The 9,306-nt window shown below is 45.7% G+C and overlaps 1 protein-coding gene across 2 annotated transcripts in view; it reads right to left on the bottom strand.

Annotated features, from left to right (window-relative positions):
* Positions 1 to 1,351: 1,351 nt before the first annotated feature.
* Positions 1,352 to 9,306, bottom strand: part of CCDC50 (coiled-coil domain containing 50) — a 37,673-nt gene continuing 29,718 nt past the window's right edge. The window contains exons 6-12 of one of the 2 annotated variants that reach the window (XM_088525536.1): positions 7,982 to 8,698; positions 5,196 to 5,302; positions 4,609 to 4,653; positions 3,887 to 3,991; positions 3,411 to 3,490; positions 2,682 to 2,779; positions 1,352 to 1,625 (exon numbers count right to left, since the gene is read on the bottom strand). In XM_088525536.1, the coding sequence (XP_088381662.1) occupies positions 1,606 to 1,625; positions 2,682 to 2,779; positions 3,411 to 3,490; positions 3,887 to 3,991; positions 4,609 to 4,653; positions 5,196 to 5,302; positions 7,982 to 8,698 (1,172 nt within the window). In that variant the 3' untranslated portion in view covers positions 1,352 to 1,605. The remainder of the gene's footprint in view (positions 1,626 to 2,681; positions 2,780 to 3,410; positions 3,491 to 3,886; positions 3,992 to 4,608; positions 4,654 to 5,195; positions 5,303 to 7,981; positions 8,699 to 9,306) is intronic. The other variant, XM_088525535.1, reaches the window with a different exon arrangement.

The raw sequence follows: 9,306 nt of genomic DNA, 5'->3' as shown, positions 1-9,306 counted from the left end.
AGGAGAGAACCTCCATCTCTTCCAATTTCCTATCAGTGCCCCAGGCCAACATTTCCCCTTTAGGAAGTTCTGCACAGCCGTCAGGCTCCTCTTTCCCAGGCAGAGAAGCAGGTTGGTGAGGGCACAAGTACAGTCGTGACTCTGCCCCCAATCACTAAATTTGGAGCAGGCTGCAACGGCTAGCAAGGAATGAAAAGCACAGCGGGACGGACTTGGTGCCAGGCCATCGGGAAGCTGGGATGCAGGGGCACCTCAAGCAGGCTCTGCTGCTGTGAACCAGGCTGCTAAAGCCAGTAACTAGCTGGAACTGGCTAACAGACTCCAAACCACTATCCCTATGCTCAGCTTTGCAGGTTAACATGCCCAAAGATTTAAAAGCCAAAAGATTTAGAATGAGAGGAGGCCAGGGGCAAAATTATCTGACTGTTTAAGAGCAGAATGATTTTCAGTGAGTGGAGGGAAAAAAAAATATATATCATAGCGTGGGCAAATTTGTACAGATAACTTAACCTGTCAGGTACAATCATGGCCCAGAGAGCAATCATTTAATCCATACTGGAGTTTGCCTGGAATACTCCATGGAGCAATGTGGAGGGAAGGGCAGGTAGAACCGAGATTTTCTTGACTGGTTTGGACTCAGTGTCTCCGTGGGTTTTGGATTCAATGTCCAATGTCCATGTAATTCTCCTTCAGGCCTCTCTTTTCAAGACATATTCAGGTCTAGGCTCAGTGCATCAGCAACTGAGCAAGGAGTAACAGAAGTCCCTGCGTGGCCTGAATGAATTATTTGCATTATGCTGAAGCCCAAAGCAGGTGACCACAGAAGCCTTTTCAGACATTAAAATCAGTATGTGTGATTCTTCCTAATCTACTACTCATAGCTTTGTCAACTCACTGGAGCCCTTTAGAAGTCACACACATTAGGTTATTTTACATTTAAATAGTCTTTACTCTTAACTTTCCTATCCAATAACCTTGCACTGAATGTCTGGCTGCATATTCTACCCATGGAGAATTTAGGAGTGCTTGCTGCAAACACAGCAGTTACAAAAATTTGTTCTACAAGCAAATCCCTCCTCATCAGTTCCAAGTTCTAGCCTTTTCTGGTGTATGTTGTAAAGATGCTCTCTCCTTCCTGCAAACTAATATGTCTCCATTGGATTGGCTCAGCTTTCTTACCCAGCACATAGAAAAACACCTGTTCTCTCTTACGACTCTGCACTAACTCATCCTAATATAGTAAGGACTTGTACTTCAAATGTTCTGCTGCATTGCCGTAACCCAACTCGTATCTTGAATTTTCCTGTACATGCATCTCTATTTGTCCAAGCTCAAATCAAAGTTTAAAAAAAAAAAAATCTTTTAAATCAGCTAGTTGATTCACGCAGCTCAGTAGCGGCTAGATTGTACTGCACTGCTTAAGTGATCACATATGACTAAGAAACTGAAATGAACAAATGTTCCTGATTAATACGATGACAGTTAAAGAGGAGATCCTGAGGGTGGAGGGTGGACCTCCTGTTGGGCAAGGAATCGAGAAAGTTGCCTGGCAATTCCAGTAAAGGTTGCTACAGAAGAGTCAGTACCAAAGCAAAGGCCAGCAGTCTACTGCTTCCTACGGGAACCTGGAAAGCAAAAGAGAAAGGAAAAATAAATAAATTAATAAGGTCCTGGTGAAGAAAATACTGCCTGCAGAAATCTTGCTTGTCCTGCCCTCTTAGATGTGCATGTGATTTTATAGGTGCATGTTGCTTGAAGCCAAATGTTAAAGTGGTAAGTGTACATAACATTATTCAAACAGTAAATGGAAGAATATCTCACTGAGGCTGGCAGACACTTGCATTTCTTCCAGTGAATGTGAATGGGATGACAACTGCTTTCCAGTGTCTCACTAAAGAACATGGAAGGAACACTGAGCTTATAAACTACACAAACTGCCATCAACTTTCCAGCTTCTTTGATGAAGACAGAACAAAAAAAGGCTCAAACTTCAAATTCTATAAAATAAACTCCACATAAGTTATAATCAGTGGAGCTGGATGAAATATAACAAGTCAAATTTTGGCTGCACCTTTGTTCCGCCCACAGACTCTAGAGATAACAAACAGCTACCTTCTAGACTTCCAAAATCAGACAAAAACAACAAAAACCCCTAAAAGACGACAAATGAAAATCCCCCACCCACACTGCTCTGGTGCCAAATGTTTTTGGGACAGAAGCCAAGGAAACAGTGCTGCGATGTTACAGGAACAAAACAAGCCTCATCTCAGGACAAGCTTCTGCTTGGTCACCCAGCAGCCAGACACGTGACACTGTGAGGGTCTTCTGTCTTGTACTGAATCGCTTCATACAGTGACTCACCTGAAAACTGCCATGTCATTGTTTTCATGTTACTTCTCTTTCATTTGCTGCCTGGATTTACAGTCATTCATTATCAAGAGATCATAAAGCAAACAGTGCAGTTTGACATGGCTAACTACTTCAGTGTTTTTCCTCTCTCAGGCAGCAACATGCTCAGCAAGTACAACACTGAGGAGCACCACACGTCTCTTGGGGCAATATATTCATTCCTCCTCCGTAGTAGCACCACTCATCCAAAAGTCCTATCCTTCAGGCTGGTTATTTGAGGAATACAACACAATTTAACCCAAGCGCTGAGGCAACTGTGAGCTAAATCCTACCTTTAGGAGAGTGCTCATGTCTGGGAAACTGGCGTGAGGGGCTAGGCTGACTTGTGTAATAACGAGAGTGTTCAAAGTCATCAAGCAGAGGCTGTGACCTGCCAAGCACAGGAAAAAAAAAAAACATTGGGATGGGGAAACAAGTACAGAAACAAAAAAAAAGTCGCACACACCAAAGGCAAAACATCATGTCCAAAGCAATACTTCAACTGCCTGCTCTGTCCCAGAAGAAATGCTATACTACACCCCTTTCCTGTCAGCTCTGGAGGGAGATATCCCACAAGCACAATGCATTTGTTTGCAGAAGGGTCTCACATAGGGAGTTAACACATAGGGCTTAGCTGAGGAATGGGAACACAAGGCAACAACCATGAAGACGCATCACGATTCCTTCTTCCTGACCAGAGATGACATTTGGTTTCACATACCCAGAAGCTCTTTTAACCCTGTCAATGCTTCTCTGCCATTTAACAAATGTCATCGCACCAGCTCATCAATCTCTGTCAGTGCTGGGCAGGGGGGATGAGATGGCCAGGTGCCACAAGCGCAGCGAATGACGCACGCTTTCCAACACGCCACGGGCTCTTCTCCCTCCACGTCTTCACTGCTCAAACCTCTGCTCTCCACCAAGCCCCTCGCGGATCCGGATGGTCTCCCAGCCACCACTCCCCAGGGCTCTGAGCTGCCTCTTGCATGCATTGCCTGTGTTACTGGCCGTGATCAGCTCACCGTGAAGACCTGTCGCCTTTGTGCCGCTGAGGTTCAAGCCCTTCTTTTGACTTTGAGCGCGTTGACTCACTTCCATCGTGCTGACAGGGAGAAGAGGGGAAAGTGGCTCACAACAGGCTGTCCTCATGCCTTGCGAGACACTAACCACTGCGTTGAGGTTTCCACAGCTCTGCACAGTTCGTCTATGCTCAGTTCACTCACGCAACTAACTGCAACCAGGTATATGCAAATGGCAAGATCTGCTCCAGTTTCCACTACCTTAACTCAGCCTTGCTTACTGAAACTGAAGCTTTGCTCTAAATATGAGGCTGAATTGAGGAATCCATCTCTAAGATGGGGTCGAATGCATAAAATATGCTTTTGTACACATGGTTTAGCAGAGCATAAGGCTCCATTTGCCTCTGAGATTAACACAACACCTTCTTTAACACTTTGATTATTGCTTCATTTGTAAGGCCTCCTGAAATTCAACATACCTTCCAGTCTTGATCATGCCTCTTCTTTTCAAGAGATGATTTTTCTCGTTCCTTCCCTTTCTTGAAAGCTTTCTTCTCCTCGGCCATCAAGAGACGGGCTATTTCCTGGAAAAAAAAAAAAATAAAGAGCACATATCAGAAGATTTTGTTGCTCTTGCGAGTTTCAGCTGTTTAAACACTTTCCAAACACATTTTAATGCAGCAGCACCAGTAGAGGCCTAAAGCATTTTGCACTGGTATCTTGTATAACATGGAAGGTCCTGGGACACCCATAACGGATGGCTGCTGAAAGCTAAGGCTGCAAAGCCATAGAAGTCAGCCTTTCAACTTAGCCTGTGCTTGGAGATCAAGTGACACAGCAGAAATGAGCTTTATTACATACTATATGCTCAGTGGACCCCTGATTTCCCTGGTTTGCATGTGCAGAGCATTTCAACCTGTTTCTTTTCTTCCAGGGTAGGGTTCACCTTACAGCGTATGTCGTAGCCCCTACATGAGATGTGGTTACAAGAGCTGATCTTGATCCATGAACCAGCCTGATCTGCTGTGGCTGCAACAGGCAGCGAAATCCCCTGCTTGGCCAGGCTGAGTGTGCAAACCAGCAGCAGAGCCCTGAGCTTCCCCAGCAAGGAGGGAAGTGAACAGTTAGAGCATCACTGGGAACAAATGGGGTTTAGCAGCTTCTACAAATAAAGGCGTAGTTTGAACATCTGTGTTCTCACCTCATCTTGGGCTACTTGAGCTGCCTTCTCATCCATCTGGTTGGCCTGAAAAACAAACAAACAAAAAAGAAAACACACAAAAAATAGCTACCCCTCTGAATAACTTAAATCCATCAATCTATTGGGCAGAAAGGTGCTCACACATCTTTGCTACCATCCTCTCCAAATACACTAAACCAGCTCAACAGTCACCCCCCAATCTGCTTTAAACCAGTTTCAGCTGAATTTTGCCCTTTCTGACAAGTCACACCACAATACGTTGGCCACTCCAATGCCCTCTGTCACACTGGCCTATTTGACCACGTCGACAATGTGTCATCTTCATCCACATGGAAACGTTCATTTAATGTCACCCTGCTCTGATCATTTAATTTTCAAGTGTGAATGGATTTGTGTTCAGAAAACTGCAGGAAAGAGGTATATATGCAGAAATCACCTCTCACTCCACATGCATATACAGGAGAGGAAGATGAGTACCAGAATGTAGCCTGAGGTTTTAAGTGTCATATGTAAAAAGTTTACAAGAGGAAATTGTCACTGCTGGGAATGTTAATTCTGCCAAGCAAGGTAATGTAACCTCCGCTTACCAAAAGCTCTTCCTCTTGCAGTTTCCGAGCAATCTCTGCATCAGATAATTCCTGTTCCCTTCGAGGTTTGTCATAAATAGCTTGCTTTGATCCCCTTGATTTAGCTCCTGTAAAATTAGGAGAAGGAACAATCAATTCACCAATTTCCAAAATGCTTCTGAAAGGAAATCCCCACCATCTCCTCAGCGTCAACTCCTCTGCAAAACAGCACACAAGGAGACCACAGAGCACGGCAGAGTCCCTGCCTGGCAGCTATGTTAAAGAGGATCTCTAGTCAAAGGGGAATATATGCCTTGGAATGGGTTTTTCCTATGCACGTAGTTACACTGTTTCCTATAAAACAAGTGTCACTGCGAGGTAGAAGAAATAACCCTTGTTGCCATGGCTTTTGCCTGCATGGTGATAGCAGGAAAGGAACTGTAACTGTAGATTTTTCACACTCTGGGCTACGACAGGTATGCTGGCAAAATTCAGCACTGGGGAACGGCTTAACACATGCTACAAGCACAACAGGTTTTGTAAAACGTATCTCTGGAACAGCAAAGACTGCAAAAGTTGCCTGACAGACTCTCTGAAAGTTTCTGACAGTTCTTCTTTGGGGCTGACACATGATTTCTGCAGTTCGTTGTGAGAAAACGGATAAACAAACATTTTTAGGGTTCACATAAGGTTCAGTTCTTGCTTTTGGCAGACAGCCTTATTTCTCAGCTTGGCTTAAATTTAATCCATCTCCAAATGAACAGAAATGTTGCAGTTTGAGAGCCTCTCCATAGTCTACTTGCAATAGGACATCAAAAGAGTCTTATTGTACTCTGATAAAATGCATGGCTTCATTCACGCACAATGAATGCCTTCTCTTGGTATTTGCAGTCCTAACGGTACTGTTTGGTAATCTCCAACATCTAAATGAGGTTTCTGCTTTTTATCTGCAGTATATAGATACTTCAGTGCCTGCCTGTCACTCTTCCATGCTAAAATCAGAAGATAAGTTCCACTCAAAACTTTCATGTCTCCAGTTACACTGCTTATGCATTTATTATAAATACAGGTTACTGGGCCATGTACCAGATTCTTTCTGATCAGGCAAGACCAAGGAGGAAAAGAAGGAACCAACTAACCTCTAAACTTTCTGTGCATCTATCAACAAACCACTGCCATATTCTGCCACGTGTCCCCCTGTGCCTGCAGACTACACAGGGTCAGAGACCACATGCGTCAGCCTTGACCAAAAACGTAGGAATGGGAGGTACTTCCCCTTCAGGCGTGCAGGCCTGCGTTTTACTGTTTTTATTTAAACTGAAGTCAACAAACTGATAATCTTAAGCAATTAATACTCCTCTTACAAATTGCCTTAGCACAAGAAGATAAACTACTTGATTTCTGGTATGTTATAGCCAAGTGTATGGCCTGGCCTTTCCTAGAGCAATTTAATCAGTGCAAGATGTGAAGAGCTGCAATCTCAGGCCAATGCAGAAGCTGGCAAAAACTACCAGCTTGGACAGAGTTATAGCATTCAGGCTCTTCCCAAGGCCACAGTAAATGCAGTTTTGCCATGCTGGATCAAATACAAGGCTGCTGACCCACTTCTGTTCTCCACTGCCTGTGTGAAGGATCAAACTGGATTTCCAGGAACGGCTTGCTGGAGAGCAACGCTGAAACCAGGGCTGAGCTTCCTTTACGCTTCAGCTGGTGCCAGTCTTGCCTTAGACAGGAGACAATGATAAACATTATTTCCATATCACCTCTGCCCACGCTCAGGGAAGCACAAAGCTTGCCATGATTATTGCCTGCAGGAAGGGGATGCGAGCTTCTGTTTAACTGCTTTGGCTATTTTAACTCAACATGCGTGAGAGAGGATATCGAGCCACTCGGGGCCCACATTTTATCAGGGCAAATCAGGACCTCTTGATTTTATAAAGATCTGATGAACACCTTCTACATCGCAAGACAGAACTTCTGCATTACATACACAAAAAAAAATTCTCACAGCATCTCCAGAGACAGACACACATAATTGCATAATTATCCCCATCTTTTCAAGTGAAGGGCAGACAGATGGCTTGACACAGGCTTCCCACCCATGGCAGAGTTAGAGGTGTAAATTCTCTAAACTCCTTCTTTCACATTCTAGTAGATAGCTCATGCCCACTGCCATTGTCATTATCAGCTCCATCTAGATTTTTAAAGCCCCAAGTATTATTAAACAACAAAATCCACTGCAGTACATGTTTTCTAGGAAAATCTACCTGTTCCAGAGCTGCACAAGAACTCGGTCTTCCAGGAGTCTCCAATTAAGGCATTTAATTCAATCACAGAACACTCCCCAACAAGAACTACTTAGGTTTCCAATAGAAAATGGTACCTTGTTAGGGCTTAATCAAACTGTCCTTTATTACAGCCATCAAATCAAATCAGAGAAGGGTATAACTAAAATACACATAATTTTTTGTTCCTGTGCAAGGACAGCACAGCACTAATTAGATCATGAAAGTAAATGATGGTTTTCCATAGGATGCCAAGACCACATTTCTAACAAGCCTTCTCACTTGTTCTCTTTGATGCCACAGGATGTATCATGAAATAAACAGAGTGAGAGTTTAATGGATAGAGAATCACGCTGAGTAGAGGAAGAAACCCAGGTAGGGTTCACTGCATATAGACAACAGATAGTTATTTGAGATATGAGTCCTCGAAGAAAAAAAAAAAGAAGAGGTTTCAAACAACAGGATGGGGTCAGCAAGGCACCTTCCCCACACACACGTTCATGGTCCCCATTACTTGGTTACCTGAGTCTTGCTGGCAGTCTGCAACCCTTCCTCGGGTCACCGCGTGGGGAGAGGGAGAAGGTTTTCTCCTATGTCCTTCTCTTTTGCAATCTCTCTCCTCACCCCTCCTATGATCCTCTCTGGGCTCAGAGTCATGGAGCGTCCTATCATGAGCTGTCCTGGGCGATGTGTGGCCACGATGGCGGGATTTACGCTTTTCCAGGTGCAACAGCCGGCTGCCACCACGACGCCAGGTTTCTTGTTCAGCTTCCAGCTCCATATCGAGAAGGGGAAGGTGCTTTTCCCTGTCCTGCCTTGATGGCTTTCTGTCATGTCTCACCAGGTTTGCGAGTTCTTGCTCTGCCTCCAGATTAAGACTGAGAGGCCGCCAAGCCTTCTCTCTGCTGGCTGCCGTCCTGTCCCGTGGCTCCCAGCTATCGCAGCGGTCAGAGCTGGCACGTTCGGCCCCTCTTTCCAGGTCCAGGCTCGGAGGTCTCCGGGAGCCTCCCCGGCTGAGCGATGTCCACTCCTGCTGCTCTGTGTCACGGTGGCGCCCGCTCCTGGCCTCGCTTGGTTGAGGAGAGCGGCGAGGGTCCTCCGAGGGGCGATGCCTGCGCCCAGAGGGGCTGTCGGGCAAGGGCGAGGGCACCTTCTGGTGCTCCCTCCGCGGGCGCCTCTCGCCACTGTGGGGTCTGCGAGGCTCAGAAACCTGCTCTCTAGAGTCACCCTGCAGGTGTGCTAAGCAATGGAGGGGGGGACAAACAAGGGAGCTGGTTAGTGACACATGGGTTAATGGTAACGAAACGATGACCCACAGCATGCAGAGGAGGGAATGTGATGCAGGAAAAAAAAATGGAAATGTAGGAAGAAGTGAGGAGCAGCAGCATGGAGGGATCAGAAGGAAACAGCATTGGGAAAGCAGGCAGCAAGTGCTCGCAGAATGCAGGGGGAGAGAGCAAGAGAGCAGCACTGCTAGGCCAAGCCAGGCAAGGGACAGGCCACGGGGCTGGAGCAGGAGGCACAGACACATTGGCAAAGTGCATCTCAGCACCTCTAAGACAAGGCCTGGTAATGAGATTAAGGGCTTTTACTGATGAACTTGGGGTGGAAAACAGACAGCAGAGCAAGCCATCTCCTGGAGACATGGTGTTTCTTGCAGGAAGCTACATGGAGATTTGCAAAAGAGAGCATGAAATGGAAGCGAGGCTGGGAGCTGGCAGGGGAGTGCAAAGCAGAATAATTCAGGCTGGGAAGATCTAAGCAGAGGATCAGGCTGGATCCTGGTTTATGAGAGCGGGTGCCTTGCCCTGGTCTTAGCCACAAGATGTTTCCTCAGAAATATCAGT

The sequence above is a fragment of the Tinamus guttatus genome, unplaced genomic scaffold (genome assembly GCF_059628265.1).
Source record: "Tinamus guttatus ecotype Peru unplaced genomic scaffold, ASM5962826v1 Tinamus_guttatus_pri_ptg000227l, whole genome shotgun sequence".
NCBI lineage: Eukaryota > Metazoa > Chordata > Aves > Tinamiformes > Tinamidae > Tinamus > Tinamus guttatus.
Note: the sequence above shows the minus strand (reverse complement) of the source record. Positions and strands in the feature narration are given on the sequence as shown.